This window comes from Musca autumnalis, unplaced genomic scaffold (assembly GCF_047663935.1).
Source record: "Musca autumnalis isolate F117 unplaced genomic scaffold, ASM4766393v1 scaffold_392, whole genome shotgun sequence".
NCBI lineage: Eukaryota > Metazoa > Arthropoda > Insecta > Diptera > Muscidae > Musca > Musca autumnalis.
In genome coordinates, this window is record NW_027411969.1 from 43,567 (window position 1) to 67,430 (window position 23,864).

At 38.6% G+C, this 23,864-nt stretch overlaps 1 protein-coding gene across 1 annotated transcript in view; it reads right to left on the reverse strand.

The window, feature by feature from the left end:
- LOC141400547 (uncharacterized) overlaps window positions 1-23,125 on the reverse strand; it is a 64,405-nt gene extending 41,280 nt beyond the window's left edge. Inside the window, exons 1-2 of the mRNA XM_073979754.1 lie at window positions 23,043-23,125; window positions 11,012-13,588 (exon numbers count right to left, since the gene is read on the reverse strand). Of these exons, the coding sequence (XP_073835855.1) occupies window positions 11,012-13,588; window positions 23,043-23,125 (2,660 nt within the window). The remainder of the gene's footprint in view (window positions 1-11,011; window positions 13,589-23,042) is intronic.
- Between the last annotated feature and the right edge of the window lie 739 nt (window positions 23,126-23,864).

Here is a 23,864-nt window from a genome sequence, read left to right on the forward strand (position 1 = left end):
TGTGAGTTAATTAAACATTTCAATTTCATCAGAATCTACACAACTCAACTGTTGAAAATAAAGATTAATTATTAGGAAAAAAATTTCCCCTTTGACCCCTTTGTTGATGTTTGCATAAAGAGTTGAGTAACCGCGTGTCCTTTAAAAACCTCGTCAGAAGCAACAAGAACGTTTTTGCTAATCCCTTGTAATTGCTAATGGTTTTCATTGTTCTCAGTTGTTTTTTTTTTTTTGAGTGTGTTTGTGTGACTTTTTTTGGAAATATTGAAAATGAATTTCAATGCTAATCAATTCAGTTTTTAATCATCTCCTCTCCATTGACACACTCACATCACAAACAATAACATTTTAATTTTATTGTAATAATAATGTTTATTAATTAATTGTGGGTACTTTAATTAATTTATGATCAAAATAATGAATTTTGTATTTACAGGGGGCGACTAAATTAGATTTACATTTTATTACAAAAAAAAAAATGTTTTTTTAGTAAAAACAATGAAAGAAGGAGAAAAAGAACCAGTCGGCTTTGACGCCAGAGGTATACATACCATCGGACCATGTGAATTGAAACTTTCATCCATGGACAGTAGGGTTATGACTTTTTAAAAGAACCAAACACAATAATTGTGCAGTATAAAAAATATATTAATTTTTTTAATCGAGCTTTATGATCTATTATGCAAGTGAAAAAGGAAAGCCGACGATTCGAACCCACACACCCACCACTATGTGACATGCATGTTTCGTCTTCGGTAAAGACTCTTCAGACATATCGGATGTGGAGCGGCTTCGATGTCCTCGAACTATTCTTCTTTCAAATGCATTTTTGTTTTGTATTTATTAATTTATATATTAATTTTGTATGACGGGTTTGCTTCAAAATACGTGGAATCTGTAGGTATAGTAATGTGGGGCTATACCAAATCATTGACATTTACCACAAATTTTAGTAGGCAAACTTCTGATTCAGAGAGAGAAAACGAAATATTAACTTACGTTAAACTAAGTTTAGAAGAAATTTTTGAAAATGTTGAGAGTTATCCTGCAAACAGAGTTTATGGGGCTTTTGGACCATTATTTCAGGAAGTATGGATTTACTCCAGAAATTCATCAAATTGTACAGTTGTAATCAGGATTTCGGAGTCGTAGTTGGAGACGGAGTCTGCAGCAAATTTTTGCTGCTGGAGTCGGAGCCGCAGTCGTGAAAAAAAGCTCGACTCCGACTCCGGGCAACAATTTGTTCTACATTTATCAGAAATTTGTTAAATCAAAAATTCTTTAAATCAGATAATAAATACAACCTTATAATTTTTATGTTAATTCAAAAATGGAATAATGGTTTCATATCCAACATATTCTTGGGGAAGATCTTCTGAAAGATTTACCGGTCATCTCATAGAAGGCTCACTGGTCTACTCCTCTTGTTTTCTATTAGGTGTCATTAATGTTTTCTGTGAAAGGACCTGTTGGACATCTGAGAAAGACCTCGTGGTACTTTAGGAGAAATCGCACTGAAAACAAACTGGATTTTTATAGGAGTGATATTGATCCTACTAGAATTCTTTCCTAATTTGTATGAAAAAAGTTAGAGTCTTCTTTAAGCAGATCTTATTGCCATTTTTTAGAGTTATCCTATTTGAATGTTATCAGAACATTTTGGTCTTTTGAAAGACTTTTGAAGAACCAAATGTCTTTTATGAGGAAGTCAGCTTTTTTATATCATAAGGTGGTGGACAAAGGACACTATCCACCATAAGACACTAACTTTGTCATTCCGTTTGTAACACATCGAAATATCGAAACTCTATAAAGTAGATATAAAGACGTCTGTCTATATGTCCACCTTTTACAACATTATCATTACATTTGTTATATAGTCTTCGCTAGAGGTGCAAAACATTCATGCAATGAATTTTCGGTATAGGTTCACGATTTAATATGACACATTATAATGGTACAGCCCGATTTTATGTATTTCGAAGTTTTTTTATATTTTTCACAACAAAAAATAACCATATTCCGACACCACAGCGTTATAGAAGACTAAACAAGTAAAAAAGTATCAGTCGGCTTTGCCGACAGAGATATACCCTCAGCCTATGTGTATTGGAACATTCATCTACGGATAGATCGAATGTATTTATGGTATTTTCAGAATTTTGTGGCACTTTTGGGGCATTTGAACATTCCGACAAAAATGTGGATTAGGATTAAAGTTCAAAAGTCTTGCGGAGGAGGGAATGGATGGACATACAGAGTTCATTAGGGAAGTGGATCTTATTTTGAGAGTCATATATGGCTCTAAACAGGACCACAAAGAACATCACTTTTGTGGGGGAGGTATCCTAAGGAGAGAACCGATATGGGCCATTTTAGAAGTTTAACTAAGTTTGTGGCGGAGGTACCTGAAGGAGTGAACCGATATGACTTATCTTCGAAGTTAAATTAAGTTTGAACAAAATATTATGAAGGCCAAATTTTGGATAGAATCGGCAGATCCGCTCGAGAGTTATATTGCGCTCCAACCACTACACACGGTGTCGTAGGGATTTTTTGAATCTTTTAGGTTATTTTCTCAGGAAGTATGGACTTGCCCCTGATGAAACTTGTACCGTCGTATGGGGGGCAATGAGTACAAGTTGTTGCAACAAAAATCAAAGCGATTCGAGTGCAGATCCTAATCTGAACTTGTCCGAAATTTTGTGTGGGAGGTACCCTCATCTAAGTTTAGTAGAAATTTCACGATGTGCAAAGTATGGATCAAATCGGTTAATTCCTTCAAGAGTTATCGTGCGCACAAATTTTCCGAACATATTCGAACTTTTGTGGGGGAGGTACCGCAAGGAGTGGACCGATATAGCCCATCTTCGAACTTAAACTAAGTTTGGACAAAATATTACGAAAGCCAAATTTTGGATCGAATCAGTTGACCCGTTCGAGAGTTATCGTACCCTCGTTAGCATAAATGCTGAGGGTATAAAAATCTTCAAAAAACAGCAGCTACAGCTCATGGTAGACATAAAAACTGACTAACATAAATAACGGCTCCTTCAGCTCATCGAGGAAAAAGTCCCTCAGAGTTTCAAGGAAAATAGCATCCCAGATAACATTTGGGATAATTTTTCACTGACGAAAGAAGAGGAATCAATAGACAACACAGTGGTCCATGTCTTCAACTTCAGTCAAGATACTTCACCCTTAAGCGTCTGACATATTGTTGAACCGACCTGTTCCATTGAACGGGACTTGGTAGCGTCGAATAAACCCGCCAGCCATTACTTTTTAGGCAGAAAGCATTGAAGGAGGAAATTGGTAAGGGAGAATCGTCCCTCTAACCTTCAAAAATGCCAAAGCAAAGTAAAAAGTTGACAATAAATGTTACCGAAAAGATCAAAAACCATCAACGAAAAGGACTTTAAGCTAATAAAAACGCACCTCTAGTTTGTGCAGAAGTTTGAAAGGAACTTTTCTCACATAACTAAAAGGGAACTTCCTATTAGCGAAATTCCCACTTTAAGTGCAGGAGTGACACCTATCGAGACCCATATGGAGATTAGGGCTGTAGTGGTAGTACGACTTTGGCTGATCCGCAACCTGGGGGAAATGAGGAAATGTCAAAACCATCGGCTACCCCATTAACCGTTAAGGACAATCCAATGGTCGAAACCCAGACTCATCCAGCGAAGGTTGAAAAAAATGTTGATATCATCCAGTAATTGCAGTAGATAAGTCCTCGGCGGCTAAGTCACAATCTTCCAAGAAGGCTGTGAAGAAGTCAAAAAGGCGAAGACTACGTCTGCTAAGGCGAACAAAGTCGGTGGGAAGTCCAGTTTTTCGTAGGGACCTTACTTGTCTAACACAAAGAATATGGATAAAGCTGTGCGATGATTGGTCCCAAATGATCTGAGGGTTGCGTTCATTGACAAGGCTGGTCAAAATGTAACAGTAATGGCCATTGAGAATCATCTCAGGGATATCCTCATCACAGACGATGTGGATCAGAGCAATGCACGGCTCAGCCAGTCAGCCACATATACAAAGGAGTGTTTGGGTGTTTTCCTTATGCAAGCAGTTAGTGCCATTGGCTCACTTGGGATGGCAGTAATCTTGCGGCTGTATCTGTTGCTGCAATTCCGTGGGTATGGACAACTTCTTCTCTATAGACAGGAGTTTTGGTTGGATAACTTTCTTTTGAAGCTAAATAGCTCGGTGCAATCCGGAACCATCTACTGACATGTAAAAGGAATATCGAGGAGCGGACAAACAACGCTCTTATTGCACTCCATTCTTCCTAGAACTCCATTGGTTATATTAGTCCTATACTGGTTGTATGTAACAGTATTTTTCCCCATCTGAGCCTATGAATTTGTCTGTTGGCTAACACTTGAACACTTGTCCAAAATATCAAGTGTTCAAAGGTCTGCGTCAATTATTATCACCGCAATCAAAAGCAGTCCTCAGGCTGTTTTGTACGCTATCCTTGATCTCAAACCTCTGGATATCCTTTAAGCTACTTTTAGACTCCGAGAGTCAAAAACGTAGGGGGTTTCGATTATATGTCCACCTCTTTCAGGTTTAACTCATACTCAGTCATTATTTGAGGAAGGCACTTTTGGAGTGATGACTCTGGACGATCTCACAATATACACAGACGGATCAAAGAGTGAGGGAGGCACTGACACCGCTGTCTATTACGAAAATTCATTAAGCAGCTCCTTGTATAAGCTTAACGATAGCTGTAGTATCTTTCAAGCTGATATTCTTGGTAACAGCAAAGCAGCAGAGTGGGTTACAGGACTTGATACAAGTCTCACAGGACTCATGAGTCATGACTATATGCGTTGATAGTCTGACGGCTCTTAAGGCTCTCGAGTCATGGACCACAAAATCGAGAGCTATCCTTGACAGCAGAAACGCTCTATATGATATACCAGATATCGTTAAACGTTACTAGGTTCGATGTCTTTCGATTTAACAATTGATGAATCTGTTATGCCACCGGTGTGCTACTACATCAGCAGCCTTTTTGAGATCTGCCTTAAGAAGGTGCACCGCAGATGGATTATGAAACCAGGATGTAGGGTATTCAAAGCAATCTGGCCTGTTGTAATCTAGCAACGTAGAACCATTTCGTTTCTCTCACTCTATAAGTTAGCAATAGAAATCACTGTGGGACTTATTGCGGCTCAATGTAGGGTAAGGACTCTAATTTCAAGATGGGATGGGACAGTGTAATTAGGCCCTTGCGGTCATTTCTTTCAGCCCATTAAGTCTTAATGTAACAATAGATCGATATTTTCGCTTAAGGGCTGTTCGAGGATGATTGTGAAATGTTTACCTAAGCTAGGTCTTGTGACCCAGGCGTTTAAAAAAAAATTTTTGTCGTTTTTGGGCAGATCTAAAGAAATAAAGGTACCTCCCGATTGTAGGTATTTTGAAGATATTAGCTACATTTTTTGACTGAATCTCCTGAATTCTGACATTTGTTCCTAGTGGCCACAAAACTTCTAAATAAAATTAAAATAATTGACAACAAAGGTCCATGCTTTGCTATAGCCCTCATATTACGGTACCTCCGATATTAGGTATTTTGAGGATTTTTGTTATATTTGTTGACAGAACAACTTGTAAGTTGACATTTTGAGGTTCCAGTGTTCACAAAACAATTGTCAAAAATTGTCGACATAGGTCAAAATTTTGGTATAGCCCTGATTTTGGGTATTTTGAGGAGTTTTGTTACATTTTTTGACCGAGTTACGTGTAATTTGACATTTGAGGTTCTCAGTGTTCACAAAACTTCTTCATCAACAATTTTCAACTTAGGTCCATATTATGGTATAATCCCCATATATCGGCACCTCCGTATTTTAGGTATTTTGAGTTTTTCTTGCATTTTTTGACAGAACAACCTGTAACTTGACATTTGAAATTTCCAGTGACCAAAAAACTTCTCCACCAAAAACTATCAACTTAGTTCTTAGTATTGGTATAGCATCCATTTTTGGGATTCTGAAGATGTTAGATACATACATTTGGGTGACGTAGGGGTTGGAACATACCAAGGGGTTGGAACATACCAAGGTTTTAACTTGGCAAAGTCCAGGATTTATCTTGGTCCTTCTTTCATCTCAAGTGGACACTGACCCCCCGTAGTGTCACCTGGGGTAGCTGCCTTTAACACTCGTTAAAGGTAGTGAGCAAAATGTGCCGCGAGTTCACCAATAAGAACGTTAAAAGCTTAGGTTTGGGAGCAGGGTTAGTAACCCTCCCCCTAAAAGAAAAACAAAAACCTCAAACGTTGATGACTCCCGCAAACGTTTTAAGGACCATGATCTGCGAATCAGCACCTGGAATGTTCGCACTCATTATAGAGAAGGTGCAGTTTACGCATTGGCAGATGTACTTGAAAAGTACAAGGCCGACATTACTGCCATACAGGAAATACGATGGAATGGGAAAGCCATGACATATTATAGCTGCCATGACATAAGACATGAGTTTGGTTGCGGATTTGTAGTTGGTCGGAGGTTAAAACACCTATGTACGAACAGACCAAATATATATTTTACGAGCGCCTAGAAGAAACTTATGACCGGTGCCCTGCCCATGACATTAAAATCATTCTAGGCGATTTTAATGCCAAAATTGGAAAGGAAAATATCTTTGGCCCAACAGTCGGAAAATTCAGCCTCCACTGTGAAACATCTGACAATGGTATGAGGCTGATAGACTTCGCAGCGGCAAAAAACATGATGGGTTTGGCACTAACACATCTTCCTGTAGAGACCAGCACGGTAATTTGGTAACTGATACAAATAGTGTGCTCAGGATATGGAAAGAATATTTTTCAAAACTGTTGGTATCCAATAGCAGCGAAGACGACGAAGATACAACAGATCCAATCCCAGAAGATGGTATTGAATGTATACCGCCCAGCCAAGATGAGGTAAAAACAGCAATAAATCGGTTGAAGAATAATAAGGCAGCAGGAGCCGATGGCTTACCAGCTGAACTGTTCAAAACCGGAGGCGACACGCTGATAACGTGTATGCATCAGCTAGTTAGTTCCATCTGGCAGGAAGAACGCATACCCGACGACTGGAACCTGAGTCCCGTCCATAAGAAAGGAGATAACAATTTATGCTCCAACTATAGGGGCGTAAGTCTTCTCCCTATCGTCTACAAGATCGTGTCAGGGATATTGTGCGAACGACTAAAGCCTATGGTCAACGAGATAATTGGACCATACCAATGCGGCTTTAGACCTGGCAAGTCCACCATTGACCAGATATTTACCCTGCGGCAAATCCTGGAGAAGACCCAAGAGATGCAGATCGACACCTATCACATTTTTGTCGATTATAAAGCAGCCTTCGACAGTCCGTTCAAAGATATTCCAAGCCATGTCTGAATTTGGTATCCCCGCACAGCTCATTCGGCTTTGTGAAATGACTCTAACTGGCACAAGATCTTCAGTTAAAGTAGGAAATAACCTCCCCGAAGAATTTTGTACCAAAAGAGGTTTCAGACAAGGAGACAGCCTTTCGTGTGACCTCTTCAACATCCTGCTAGAAAAGGTTATACGAGAGGCAAACGTCAAAAGAAGTGGCACAATCTACACCAATAGTCACATGTTACTTGCTTATGCTGATGATATAGACATCATGGGCCGATCAGTAAAAGAAGTAACTGATACCTTTATAAAGGTCGAAGGAAAATCTGCTAAAGTGGGTCTGGCGGTAAACGCTGAGAAGACCAAGTTGATGGTGTCGACGCGCAATGCGTCCATTGAGCTCGGACCGTCTGTGGAAGTTGGTTCCTATAATATTGAGGTAGTTAAAGACTTCGTCTACCTCGGCACCTCCGTAAACACAACAAACGACATCAGTTGTGAAATAAAAAGAAGAATTGTATAGGCCAACAGATGCTACTTTGGTTTAAGTAAGCAGTTTAAAAACAAAGCCACATCTCGTCAAACAAAAATAACGCTCTACAAAACACTGATACTACCCGTGCTGATGTATGGCTCCGAAGCCTGGGTACTTGCGCAAGCAGATAAGGCAGTGCTTGGTGTGTTTGAGAGAAAAATTCTTCGAAAGATCTACGGACCAATCTGCGTTGACGGTGAATATCGACGTCGCATGAACCACGAACTGTATCAGCTATACAACGACATCAGTGTAGAATCTATACTATAGATAAACGTATCAATATGCAGTGATTGCGTTGGCTAGACCATATCATAAGAATGATCGGTGATGAACCCGCTAAAAAGACGTAGATAGACCCGCCAAAGAATAGTTGGCGCAAGCAAGTGGATGAAGACATGACAAGTCGCGGTATTCCAGAAAGCGAAGCAATAGACAGAGAGAAATGGAGATCTTTTCTTAGTTCGGTCTATGGAACAAATGTTCTGAAATGCGCCAGCTTAGTAAGTAAGGTATAGGTTTTAGTATAGACCCCATATAACGGTAACTCCGATTTTAGGTATTTTGGCGATTTTTGCTAAATTTGTTGACCGAACTACATGTAATTTGACATTTGAAGTTCTGCTCCACCAAAAGTTGTCAACATGTTTCCATGTATAGGCCCCATATAACTGTACCTCGGATTTTAGGTATTTTGAAGATTTTTGCTAAATTGTTTGACCGAACTAACTGTAAATTGATACTTGAGGTTCCCAGTGGTCATAAAACTTCTTCAACAAAAATTGTCAACATGTTTTGGTATAGCCTCCATATAACCGATCCTCCCGATATAAAGTATTTTAGAATTTTTTGGTACATTTGTTGACAGAACTACCTGTAATTTGACATTCCCAATGGTCTCAAAACTTCTCCACCAACAAATTTTCAACATATATCCATATTTTGGTATATCCCCCCTATAACGATACCTCCGATTTGATGTAATTTAAGGATTTTTGCTACAATTTTTGAACGAACTGCTTGTAATTTGACATTTGTGGTTCCCAGTGGTCAAAAAACTTCTACACCTAAAATGTTCAGCATTGGTCCGTGTTTTGGTATAGCCTCCATCTATACGGTACTTCCGATTCTAATGTGGATTTTTGCTACATTTTTTACCAAACTACCCATAATTTGGCATTTCAGGTTACCAGTGGTCACAAACCTTATCCACCAAAAATTGTCAACATAGCTGCATGTTTTTGTGTAGCTTCCATATAACGCTACCTACGGATTTTAAGTATTTTGAGGATTTTTGCTACATTTTTTGATCGAACTAGCTGTAATTTGGCATTTGAGGTTCCTAGTGGTCACAAAACTTCTACACCGAAAATTGTCAACATACATAGACACGGTGCTCTTGAAGCAAATTTAAATGGAAGGTGCTTACACCTCGGATCTTTTTGCGGATTCTGAAACTACAATGTTCATAGATAAGAAAAATCAGAAAACTAAAAAAATCGCCGGAGCGCTTTTTAAATAAATCGCGATTCAAGTTGACATTTTTAAGGGTTGTTTAGGTTTTCGCGATTTTGCTTGGAAACCGCAGATCCTATTGACATCGGACTAAAGAAAATGTTGTAGCCAAGAAAATTCCACCACCAGATTGACCTTTCTGGTATTTTCGTAGGTCTTACCGTTATTGAGATATATAAGTTCAATTTGGGTCAATACATTGACTCTATCGCTTCCTTATAAAACAATGTCATACATGGTGCGCCTTAACTAACTTTAAGTGAAAACCGCATACACCTGGGAAGTTTTTGCTGATTTTGAAACAGCAATGGTCATAGGTGAGAAAAATCCAGAAACAAGAAAAAAATCGCTGGAGTCATTTTTAAATAAATCGCGATCAAAATTCACATTTTTAGGGTTTTTTAGGTTTTCGCGATTTGAGGCTATCGAAATGAGGCTAAAGAAAATGTTCTAGCAGTGAAAATTTGCTACAAGACTGGCTGATTAGTATTTTCCTAGGTTTTACCATTTTTGAGATATGGAGGTTCAGATCAAACTTTCCGATTTTTTCTTAGGTATTCAGGATTTAGCTTGAAAACTGCAAATCCTATCAAAATGGGAATAAAGAAAATATTGTAGCAGAGAAAATTCTCTACAAGATTGGCTTTTGTATTTTTTTCCTAGGCTGTACCAGTTTTGACATATATAAGTGTAATATGAGAATTTGCCGTCATGACATTGTTTTATAAGGAGGCGATACAGTCAATGAATTGTCCCAATTTGAACTTATATATCTCAATAACGGTAAAATCTACAAAAATTTCATAAAGGTAAATTTTGTAGAGAATTTGCATAGCTACAACATCTTCCTTAGTCCGATTTAGATAGGATTTGGGGTTTTCAAGCAAAATCGTAAAAATCTAAACAACCCTTAAAAATTCCATCTTGAATCGCGATTTATTTAAAAAGCGCTCCGGCGATTTTTTTTAGTTTTTTTATTTTTCTCATCTATAAACATTGTAACTTCAGAATCCGCAAAAACTTCCGAGGTGTAAGTACCGTCTATTTAAATTTGCTTCAATAGCACTACACCCCCATATAACTATACCGGCCGATTTCAGGTATTTGCAAGTTTTTTAGCTGACCGATTCAGCTAAAATTAGGTATTTAAGGTATGTATGTATGTTAGGTATGTCCACCTAAAATTTTGTACATTGGTGCTTTCGTAACAGAAAGAAAATTAAGTATTCCTTATAAGTTCAAGTTCCATAAGTGCAGAATATTTCATATTGGAGGGAATAAAAAGTTCGGCCCGACCGAACTTAACGATTTTTACTTATTTAGTATTTTCGAACATTTCTGTTTTCCCTATAATGAGGAGGTCTTCAAAAGATCCAGCGGAACTCTGATAGGGTGTAATGCTGGAATGTTTGACATCTTTAAACGAAAAGCTCGAATCCCTTTGATTCATTCTTTCATATCATATTTTAAAATGCTGAATAATTTCTGCAACAGAAATTTTCAATATTCGCATAAATTTGCATTCAGAATCGACCTACCCACCCCAAATTTCTTTCTCCACTTACCTTTCATTTAATTTCGTATTTTTCTGTCGTTTTATGTGGCGACGATTAAAACTATTCGTGCACGAATTCGATGTTGGTTTCGTTAATACTGTTGTTGTTGACGCGGTGTGATGCGGCGGCAATTGTTGTTGGTGTAAATGCTGCTGACTGTGCTGGTAGTAATGGTGTTGATGTTGCAGCAAATGTTGATGCGGATGCGGATGAAATTGATGCTGATGATAGAGATGCTGTTGTTGTTGTTGCAGTTGCTGCGCACTTTGTTGCTGTTGTTGCAAATGCTGGAGTTGTGACTGCTGTGACAAGTGGGCGGCAGACGACTTAAGGCCAACTGCGGCTGCGGCACTAGCTACCGTTGATGTTGATGCGCCAACGTGTCCAACCTCCTGTTGGGAGTGATGGGAACCACCGTTGCCGTTGCTGGTCGACGAATGATGGGTGTAATCAGTCGGGGCGCTTAGCTGGCGATTGAATTCGGTCTTGCGTCGACTGATGTCGGTCAGACAATACTTGTTGAGGTGACCGTTGCTGGATACAGAGCTTTTCGGTGATATTGCATGTGGCGAACCGGCATGTAGACGATTGCACGAATTTGTGCTGACGCTAAGTTTGGTGCCGTTGTTGACCAGATTGCAGCCTTTGTTGTTAATTTTGGCTGGTTTGGGGGGCCGTTTGTGGGTAGAAGTATCGGCGGCGGCGTTTGCTCCCGCTGCTGCTGTGGCGGCTGAGGATAGATAATTGACACTGTCGCCCCTAACTCCTGGATTTGAGGACCCACTTGCACCTGGCACCTGACCACCGGCTGTTGATGATGGCGAAGGATGATCGCTAAGACTACTGACGTTGACGCCGGCAACTGAGACAGCACTGGGACTGGGGTTGGCAACGGCTGCTAGAGCGGCACTTACGGCTGTTTCACTTTTAATTGAGGAACGATATGTGGGATATGACGATTTCACAGCTCCGTTGACCACAAATGGGGCACTGTGGCGTGACACTGGATGATGTCCCGCCGAGGTTGTTACTGATGCTGAACCAGCCGACGACTGTTGTTGCTGCTGCTGCTGTTGTTGTTGTTTCTGTTTCTTTTCCACCAAATAGAGATTCAAATACTTATCACCCGGATGTAGCGAATTATCCGAGACGGCGTTTGATTTCGATAAAATTTGTGATTTCTTTTTACCCGTCGACGGATTGGTTTTCAACGATAAATTCCGTAACTTGCTACGCGATTGATCTTTGATTTTATTTGTTTTCAGAAACGAGGGACTGTTGCCGATACACTTGAAGATGTAGGCCTTGTTGACAAGTTGCTGTTTATCCGGTTGGGAGGCGTGCGAGTCAAGTTCGTTCTTCGAGTAGATATTCACGTCACTGTAGTGGGTCTTTAGCAGCGAAGCCGGACACTGGCCAAGATCGTCTAACTGATGATGGTGGATTGGATCCGAATTGCTAAAGTTGTGTACAACTAGATGTGTAAAATCACCTGATTGCTGGGCGTCCTGATAATCAGCATCGGCTATGGCCAAGCTACTGCTTTTACTGTTCGGACTGTAGGAGAGACGGCTGGCTGTGGGGCTGGTGCTCTCTAGGTACTGGTGTGACTGATGTTGATGGGGTTTGTTGTTGTTTGCTGTCGATGTTGCTGTTCCTGGTGTTGTTGTTGTTGTTGCAGAAGTTGCTGTTGGCTGGCCACAATAACGGGCATCAGCTAAGGACAACAATTGGGGCGAATGACCTCCAGCGCCAACAGTGACTCCGCCGTTGCTGCTGTCGTACGATGTTTGCTTGGAAAGACGTAAACCGCTGGCTTCTCCGTAGGGCAGAGAATGCCGATCACCATCACCCGTGGACGATGGTGTGGTATAGGCCGAAGAAATGGCCTGCTGGCCAACACTGCTGCTTCTTACGCTGCCGCTAATGGATTTTTGTGAAGGGTCAAGAGAAAATTCGTTGTTATCCCGTTGTCCGTTAGAGCCGGTCGAATCCCGAAAATTGCGACTTAACGATTTTGTGGTTTTCGTATCAAAATTATCACCCGCGGCACCACCACCGACACGACAATGATCGCTTGTTGTCAAGCACGGAGAAGGTGTTTCAAGACCTCCAGCCAACGATGCCGATTCGGCACATTTCAATGATTCACAACTACACGAAATCGATTTGTGGAGTTTACCACCACCACTACCGCGAACACCCGCGACACTGGGCTGCAGTGGGCTATGTTGACCGGGCGACCGTGATTGATTTGAACTATGGACGAGATAGGAGGATTGGTGGTGTTCTTGCGATCGTTGTTGTGAGGAACTGTGTTCCGGTTCGAGCGATGTATTGGCGCTACAATAACTGTTGTTGTCCGAATGACTACCGGATAGCGTAGCGGATGTACTCTGGGCGTTCTGAGCACCACTGAGGTTGATCAACGACTGGCGCAATAACTGTTGATGTGAATGGTGGTGGTGCTGTTGTTGCTGTGCTGTTGTTGTTGTTTGGCGTTGATGCTTCTGTTGTTGTTGTTGTGGTGTTTGTTGTTTATGATGTTGCTGTTGATCACTGCTGTACAAGTTTTCTCTGCTAGCACTGTTACGAAGAGATACAGAGTTCCGGAGCATGGAAGAGAACAAAAATAGAAGAAAAATACCAAAAAAACACCGTTAGCAAATCTGAGAACAAATATTTTTGTGGGAGATCGATATTCTTTGTTAACTACGGGTGAGAGAGTGCGTGTGTGTGCGCGCGTTACTGTATGTGTGCTATTCAGAATGCGTATATTAGAGTGTGCCATGGTTAGGGTTTTAAAAGTAAATCAATATAAAATTAACTATTCAAAAAAGTGGTTTAATAAATTATTTAAGAGAATACAAATTGAGTGCAAGGGGAAAAACATGCAAACGAGAGAGATACTACTAAAAACATTCACAATAACGCAAACAAACATTCATGCAAAACAACAACAAAACATATTAGTCTCAGCCAGTTAATATAAACTAATGCTCGTTACCCCACTACAGAAGCATTCAATAGAAAACAATTTCTTTAGAATAGAACAAAAAAACTAATCAATTTGTATTGTTGTTTTTGGTTTTTTTTTTAAAGTAAACAAACAAGATCTGTTCAAATTTGTTTACAGTAAATAAATATCGCAAAATCGGGTATTCATTGATGGATTTATTTGGAAACAGCCACAGGCAATGGCCCTGACATTGTCAATATTTCAATGTACATTGTTTTCTTAATAGCTGGAAAGTAGAAAGTTTAATAAAAGTATTTATTTAAATAAATATTTATATTTATTAGATTACGTTGAGAATGACAGGAACGACCGTGAATTGTTTTAATACAAATAACGCCCACCTTCTTTAATAGAATTAGAGAAGGCTGCTCAGAAAATATAATAAAAGAGGTTCAAGAAAGGGAAATCTTTCTCCAAGATAATAGCTTAAACAGTTATTAAACATTAAGAGACTTTTACCTAAAACTCAAACCGAATTAATGGTGAATAATAGGTAAAAAGATAAAAAACTCTAAGACTTTTTATGAATATGTACTTCCCATCGAACAACATGCCACACAAAGTGACATCGACAGAGACTAAAAACGCATGAGAAGAAGCACATAAAATCGATGACTTGATTGTCAAAGGCTACATCTTGAGCTACTTGCCGTACAGAGCAGCGAAACTAAACCAGGTCAATCGGGCCTTACTTCAGAGTAAATTGATTTCTGATTTTTGATTTACTTAATTTTTTGCTGTGATAATGCTGCAAGTCAGCAATACATTTCGGTATATTTTCAGATTTTTTACTAAATGTTCCAGAGATATCGCGCCTTGAAAAATTATGTAGAATTCTGTAAAAACAAGTAAAAAAGTATCAGGCGGCTTTCCCGAAGGAGATATCACGAACAATTTCTAAAATTGTCTTTGCCGTTTCAAAAAAAATTAAAAAAAAAAAATTCTGTTACTACATCAATGAATTTTGGTAAATAGGTTAAGCAAAAAATCGTCATTCCAAATCTGTTTTTGTACATAACCTTGAACGTTGCGCGCAAAAGATATAGGAGTTTTAATTTTAATTTAAATTTGAGAGGAAAATTCTTCGAAAGATATACGGGCCGATTTGCGTTGACGGTGATTATCGACGTCGTATGAACCACGAGCTATATCAGCTATACAAAGATATGAATATAGTTAGACGTATCCATATTCAACGATTGCGTTGGCTAGGCCATATCATAAGAATGAACGATGATGAACCCGCTAAATAGGCGTATGAATACATGCCACATGGCGGTGCACGCAGAATCGGGAGGCCTAAGCTTCGATGGAGCATACAAGTGGTTGAAGAAATGAAAAAGGCGCGGTATTCCAAAAAGCGAAGCGAAAAACAGAGAGGATTGGAGATCTTTTCTTAGTTCGGTCTATGAAACAAATGTTCTATAATGGGCCAGCTAAGTAAGTAAGTAATTTTAATATCCAGGAAAATTTCTAAAAAATCGCGGCTATAATAAGCTGTTATATCCTATTACCGTTTATTTGTACTCCTTGCGATGATGGTAAAATAATTATAAAAAGTCCCAACGTATTCGCGAAAATCGAATTTCTTACAAAATTGCATTTATTAGGCCTTTATCTCAGAAACGAATAGGAATTTGAATAGTAGAAATTATCTTTTGAAAAAAAACTACATAAGAAAAACTCCATCTAGGGCATAAAAATCTATAAAATATAGAAAATTTTACATAATTGCTGAAATTCTGGTCAGTATCGGCTAAACTATTGGGAGTTGAACCAAGTAACCTTTTGCAAAAATCTTCCAAATAAAGTTCTCAACAATTCTTTAGAACATTCTGAAACTCTAAAATGCTTACTTCATGTTGTTTCAGCGGTATTTTGCATCATATCTTTTACAACACGTATTTCAAACACAGTTCACACCAACAGTTTATCGTCGCATTTCGGATTTCACTACATTATAATGTAATTATAATTATAGACATTTTTATTAAATCGTCGTTGAAAAATGTACTGAAAACAACGGCATAGAGGCATTTTACAACAATGACATGTTCTGAAGAGTTGTGTACTACATTCCAGGGAATATTTTTCTAAAATAAAATATTCAGAAAAAATTAACGGTTTTGGAGATACGGTGTGACATGTATAAAAATTGTTGAATTTTTGCATATATTTTGCAATTTGAGGCAATAAATGTAGTTTTTCGAGTTCATTATTTCTCCAAACATTTTATTCTGGTCCTTATCTACAAATTTGCTTCAGAGATCAGAAGAAGATTCGCATTGGTTTCAGAGATATAGCCTCGAATTTCTTTAAAAACTCAATATTTAACCATGTTTTGTTGGGGCCATAAAATCCGAGCTGGATCTGACACAACAAAACCCAACTTGTCGTTAGGGTCTGTACTTTCAAAAAATTCTCAGTTCGAATTGTTTGCACAAGATAGCCGTAAAAATGTTGCACACTGTAATCCGCGTAATAGTGGAAATTACATGGTGCGCATCCTATTTTTCAACACATCGAATCAATCCCTTTTATTTGATATATTTGATAGGTGCATACTAGTGTGTAAAAAAACACTAAAACGCCCATAATTTCCAAGAAGTACATTTACATTTTATCCATCAAGGACCGTGGTTGAAGCAACGCACTTAATTTTTAGAAAACATCTATTATGTCTCCGAATTCGCAAAAGTTTTTAAGTATCTGTTTTTGCACATTTTAAGCAGGCGAATCGCTCTATTTATCTAAGTAGAAATTTGGGGTATCATTTCCGCCGATCTAGTGGATGGATTTAGACGCGCCATGGCTTATTACTTATAAATAGACGCTATTGTTCATGTGTCACAAAATGCACAACGTGTCCTGGAGCAGATGTTCCCTCGGACCACAATCTTTTAGTTCTTAATCTCCGTACTAAATTAGCAGTTATAAGGCGAAAAATTAAGAAACCTAGAATTGATTGCAAAAAATGAAAGACCCAAACGTGAAAAGGGATATTAAAGCGCAAATTAATCACAAACTTGAGGTAATAAACAGTGATGATTTGGAAAATTTATGGGATAAGCTCAAAACAAACATCACCACCACCACAAAGGAATGTCTAGGAAATACGGATAGAACCTCAAAAGAAGAATGGATCACGAACGAAATAAAGGAACTGCGGGAACAGCGAAGCCGATACAAAAATATCAACTACGAAATGTACTGGGAAATAAATAAGGAAATACGAACTGCTACAAGGGCTGCAAAAACCGATCTACTTAATAAAAAATGCCAAGAAATTGAATCACTACAGAACCTGCATGATCATTTTAACCTTCACAAAAAACTAAAGGAAGCAGCTGGCGTCTATAAGCAGACTTCTACAACAATATTACTTGACGAAAATAATAAAGCCATTTTTGAGATGTCAGACAAGAAAAGGGTATGGAAAAATTATGTAATGAGATTATTTAATGATGAAGGAAGAACCCCATATGAAGAAATACAAATCAATCTGACTGGGACACAGATAACTAAGAACGAGGTAGAATACGCACTCAACGCTCTTAAGGAGAATAAAGCATCAGGCCCTGACGAAATTCCCTCAGAGGTACTGAAATTGATAGATGGAGATAATATAAACCTACTCGTAAAATTCTTTAATCACGTATATGATACCGGAAAATACCCGTTAGACTGGCTTAAATCAAGGTTCATTACTATACCAAAAAAGAACAACGCCAAAAGATGCGAAGAATTTAGGCTTATAAGCATTATGAGTCATGCATTAAAAATATTCCTGCGCGTAATACATAGACGTATATACTCTAAGTGTGAACTGTCAATGGGAGCCACTCAGTTCGGTTTTAAGGAAGGAATGGGAACTAGGGAAGCTCTACTAAGCATTCAAATATTAATACAGAAGTGCCGAGATGTACATAAAGATGTATATATGTGTTTCATTGACTATGAAAAAGCCTTTGATACCGTCCTTCATGATAAGCTAATGCACATCCTCACAACGATTGGAATAGATGATAAAGAAATACGATGTATAAAAAACCTATACTGGAATCAAACGGCATATGTTGACATTGATGGTGAATTGACTGAGGAATTTTCAATTTCAAAGGGCGTCCGACAAGGTTGCATACTCTCTCCGCTACTATTTAATATATATTCCCAGATGATATTTATGGAAGCCATCGAATCGGAGAAAATTGGCATAAGCATATACGGAACACTTATTAATAACATACGATATGCAGACGATACAACACTATTAGCTGGTAGCATATCTGGACTTCAGAAATTAATCGACAAACTTACACATGTAAGTGAAACGTATGGACTTAAAATCAACACTAGGAAGACTAAATACATGGTAATAAGTCGAAATAACTTACCTAGCAATTTCAATTTAAAGATTAACAACTCCGAAATTGAAAAAGTCAATACCTTTAAATATCTGGGAATCAATATAAACGACAAATGGAATATATCCAATGAGATAAAGTGCCGTATAGAGATGGCTAGAGACGCCTTCTATAAATACTACAAAGTACTAACGAGTCACGACATTGGTATCCAAACAAAACACAGATTTATAAAATGTTACGTGTGGTCTGTTCTTTTATATGGCGCAGAAACTTGGACGCTAAAAACAAGCGACATGAAAAGACTCGAATCCTTTGAGATATGGATATACCGAAAAGTTCTAAAAATACGGTGGACAGACCGAATGAATAATAACGAAGTTCTTAGGAAAATGAATGCGAATAGGGAGCTAATAAGAACTATCAAAAGCCGAAAAGTGTCATATCTGGGACACATCATGAGAAGTAACAAATACAAAATACTGCAAAACATTATCAAAGGAGTGATTGAAGGAAGACCAACCAGGGGCAGAAAAGAACTCTCCTGGATGAAAAATATCCAAACCTGGACCGGACTCCAAGACGAAAGAAGCCTTCTAAATGCTGCGAGAAATAGAGATCTTCAATTAATATGAAATGTTCTAAAATATTCACTTTATCACTTAAAATTGTAAAAATATTGTATAATCGCATATATCCGAACATCGGATGTGCAAATAAAGAAGAAGAAGAAGATGGCTTATTAGATTTAGAACGCAAAGAACTAAATTTACGCGGGTTTCAATGGAAATCGAATGACATTTGTAAATTTTGAATCCAAAAAACAGGGTTTTTAGAAAAATTTACGCACAAAAACTTCGACTTTGAGCGCAGATTGCCGTGATCCTTTGAAGGTTACACGCGCAAGTTATACATTAAAAATGCGAAATCACGAGTACTACAATCACATAATATGCTTTTAGAGAAATCCGGCTGCGCGTCCATAATAGAGCAAAAATTAAAAAAAAAACATTTTTCAGTCTTCAAAATATCAGCATTCGTTTGAGGTACATACAGTGGATATATTAAAAAATCATACATTAGAAACCTCATCTCTGAAGTGTATTCTTTAACTTCTTCTTTGAGGATAAAGTTTTACATTGTGTTGTAAAGCCACTAAATGGAAATTGACACAAAAAAACTAGTTTCCTCCAACGCTTTTTCCCTATTTATACCCTATACCACAATGTGGAAAAGGGTATAATAAGTTTGTTTTCCCAAAAATTCATGTAACGCCGCGAAATATTCGTCGTAGACCCCTCATGTGGTATACCAAACTTCATATCTCGACGAGATAAAGCGATTTAGCGATGTGTGTCCGTCCGTCCGTCCGTCCGTCTGTCCGTCCATTAAAAATTGTAATCAAGCTAGAGGCCGCAATTATGGACCGATTGTCACGAAATTTAGTATGGAGGTCGGGTTTGGACCAGAATAGAACTGATTAGTTTTTGGCGATGATCGTGAAATGTTAAAGGGATGAAATGGACCAAAAACAAAATTTTTGCTCGATTTTGTAGCCGCTCTGTAGGTCGCAATAATAGTCCGATCGGCGCGAAATTTTAAACGTAGTTTTGGTTTGAGATGAAGAAGTAGCGTGCAAGTCAACGGTATGATCGGATAATATTTAGCGGGTTAAATTGATCAAAACTTTTGTGTGAAAATTGGTAAAATTTCTAATGCACATCTTATAACTTTATCCCAAGAAGACGCGTTTAGTGGTATAGGGTATCACATGGTCGGCCCCGTCCGACTATAGTCTGTTCTTACTTGTTTTTACATTAATACGACCACAACTTCCGCTTAAATTATTATTTTAAAAAATTCCTCGGTAAATCGGGCTAAACAGTTTATTTTACCGCAATGCGTTCAAAAGTTATGGTATAGTACAAATGTTCGCGAGTTACAATACCCCATACCTAAGATTCAACATAAGTAAATTTTCTCAGCCTATGTGAATTGAAACATTTATCGTTTCTTTCCGATGGATATAGCGCCCAGCTGTCATTTCAGTTAGTCACCGTATACTTAGAGCTTTTGGATCACTATGTCAGGAAGCATGGACTTGCCCACGAACAATGTAATATCGATGTAAACAGAACCACAAAGGGTATCATCGGTTTAAATTTCCAAAGGTCGAAGCTAAACTGCCCTTGAACAAAAATGTTGAACTTATGTGGGAGAGGTACTTTAAGGAGATGACTTATATCGACCATTTTAGAAGTTAAACTAAATTTGGACTAAATATTGGGAGATATATAGTTTGGACCTAATTGGTTTCTCCATTCAAGTGATATTGCGCTTACCATTTTAGTGACACTATTTAACCTTTGGGGGAGGTACCAGATGGTGTTGACTGATATTGCCCATCTTTGAAGATAAACCTAAATTTGGACAAAATATTACGAGATCCAAATTTTGGACCAAATTGGTTGATCTGTTCGAAAGTTATCGTGCGCCCCAGCCACTACACATGACGCCTTAGAGGTTTTTACAGCTTTCGGCCCGTTTTTCTCAGGAAGTATGGTCTTGCCCATGGAAAAACTTGTACCTTCGAATAGGAGTCACTACAAATAGAATCAAAGCGATCCGAGAGCAGGCCTTAAAATGTACTTTTCCGAAATTTTGTGTGGGAGGTACCGCGAGGAGTGGACCGATTGAGTCCACATTGGAACCTCATCATTATCCCTGCAGAAATAGCACGATGTTATCGTGTGCACAATTTGATGGACAAAGTTTTGAACTTTTCCGTTTTTGGATCGGGAGGTACACTTATATCGGACCTATATCAAAACATGGTCGCACCATGAAATTAATTGGGGAGACCACTGGAAACCTCAAATGTCAAATTACAGGTATTTCCATTCAAAAATGTATCTAAAAAAACAAAAAAACAAGTAAGAACGACGTTAAGTTCGCTCCGACCGAACTTATTATACCCTCCACCACGAGTTGTATTGAATTTAAATGGAACAATTAGTTTCCTTTCGTTTATGAAGAAGACTAAAGACCAAATTTCAGCAATTTCGGTAAAACAATGTGGCTAAGCTTCAAAATACCGAAACGTCGATCTATACCGACAAAGTTTTTAGACTCAAAAAAGAGTAACTTCCAAATTTCCGATATTCAAAATATGTACCGAAAATCAAGAGGTACGCTTCTATGGGGGATGAAGGAAGACGTGGACCCATACTGATAATTCTCTTCTGGAATATTTTATAACCCCATGGAAGACAAAATAACAAATTTCAGTTATTTCGGCGTGACATTGACGTCACAACCTTCAGAATTACGAAAATCGGGAGGTACCTTTCTATGGGGGCTATATCGAAACATGGACATATACTCACGAATTTCAGTCGGAAAGGTTTTTACCTACAACATAGACTAAATACCAAATATCAGCCATTTCGGTTTGTTGTTGTTGTTGCCATAACCTTCAAAATACCGAAAATCGGGAGGTATCGCTCTAGGCGAGCAATATGAAGGCGTGGATTTGTACCGAAAAATTTCTGTAGAAAGTTTTATACTCTCAGCGAAGACTAAATACCAAATTTCAGCCATTTCGATGTATTATTGAGGCCACAACCTTCAAAATACCGAATATCGAGAGGTACCGTTCTAGGGTGCTATATGAAGGCGTTGACCTATACCGACAAATAAAAGGTAGAAAGTTTAGTATCTCCAAAGAAGACTGCACACCAAATTCCATTTCGGTGGGATAATGACACCACAACCTTTAAAATACCGAAAATCGGAAGGTACCGTTCTATGGGGGCTAAATGAAGTTTTATACCCCTAACGAAGACCTAATACCCAATTTCAGCCATTTCGGTGTAATAATGACGATAAAACCTTCAAAATACCCAAAATCGGGTGGTACCGTTCTATGGGGGCTATAGCAAAACGTGGACCAATATAGCCAATTTGCAATACCAAACATCCTAGGAGTTACAGAAATTTCGGTACCAAATTACAAAACTATATCTTTAAAATTGCGTGCTGTATTTTGATTTCAACAGACGGGCGGACAGACGGACGGTCTCCGATGAATATTTCGATGTGTTACAAAGGGAATGAAAAATTTAATTATACCCTTCATATTATGGTGGAGGGTATAAAAAACGAAAATGGGGAGGTACCGTTATATGTGAAGGCGTTTTGGTGAAGTAGTTTTGAGACCACTAGAAACTTCAAATTTCAAATTACAGGTTGTTCTGTGAGAAATGCAGAAAAAATACGTAAAATCAGGAGGAACCTTTATATGGGAACTATGCCATATGGGATACTTTTTGTTGGTGAAGTTTTGTCACCACTGAGAACTTTAACTGTTAAATTACAGGTAATTCGGTCAAAAATGTAGCAGAAATCCTCAAAATACCTAAAAGCCGGAGGTACAGTTATATGGCGATATACCAAAAGTGGACTCATATAGCCCATATTCAATCTTGACTTGCCAACGGAAAATTACACTCGGGTACAAAAATGTAGTGTTTTAGTTTAATTATTTCGGACGCTAAAGTGATTACAACAGGTGGGCAGACGGACAATTGGCACCTGCGGTTCTTCTCCTGCGATTGATGGGGGTGATCTCCGAGTATGGGATTCACAATATATATACCTTGGAACTGCCTGTTCAACCGTATCAGTGTGAATGTTATCCATGTGTAAATGTTTTACAGTTCCCTCCTTGTGGAACTCCATGTTTAACGCTACGAGTCTTGGACTTCTTATTTCTGAATACTACAAACGTCCACACATACAGTTGATCCAACGTTTCAATCACGACGTCTCTATATCCATGATCAGCTTGACATGGTTGAGGGTATTGAAAGTCTTTGATAGGTCAAAAGCCATCAAAACTGTTCTTTTGTATGGTCTGTTCTGGATCAGTCCTCGACTGATATGTGTGGAAATGGCGTTAATATGTGGTATTGTGCATTTTCCGGAATTCATTCTGATGTTGGGAACAGGGAAACAGATCATCTCATAATGGAGACGAGTAGTACCTCAAGAATCTCCGCTACAGGCAACAATGCGGATATAGGTCGGCCTGTAAATTTCACATCTGCTGGCATCCTTGCTTTTGCTTACAAACACGGCAGGAGGGAAGTCTTTGATAGGTCAAGAGCCATCATTACTGTTCGGTCACACGACCTGATCTGGTTCAGTCCTCGACTGTGTGGATATGGCGTGCAATGTGGAGCTGTGCATTTTCCGGAATATATGATGATGTTGGACAATTGGGAAATCTTCGCTACTGGCGATTCAACTCTGCTGGCATCTTTGCCTGGCTTCAGTAGCGGAACCATCACCCTGCTAACATTCCAGGCTTCTGGTTTCAAACACGGCTGGAAGGAAGTCTTCTCTATATTCTCGAAAAGCTTGGTTATCAGCCTTATATCATTAAACATTAAAAAAATCTCGCTATTGCACCACCACT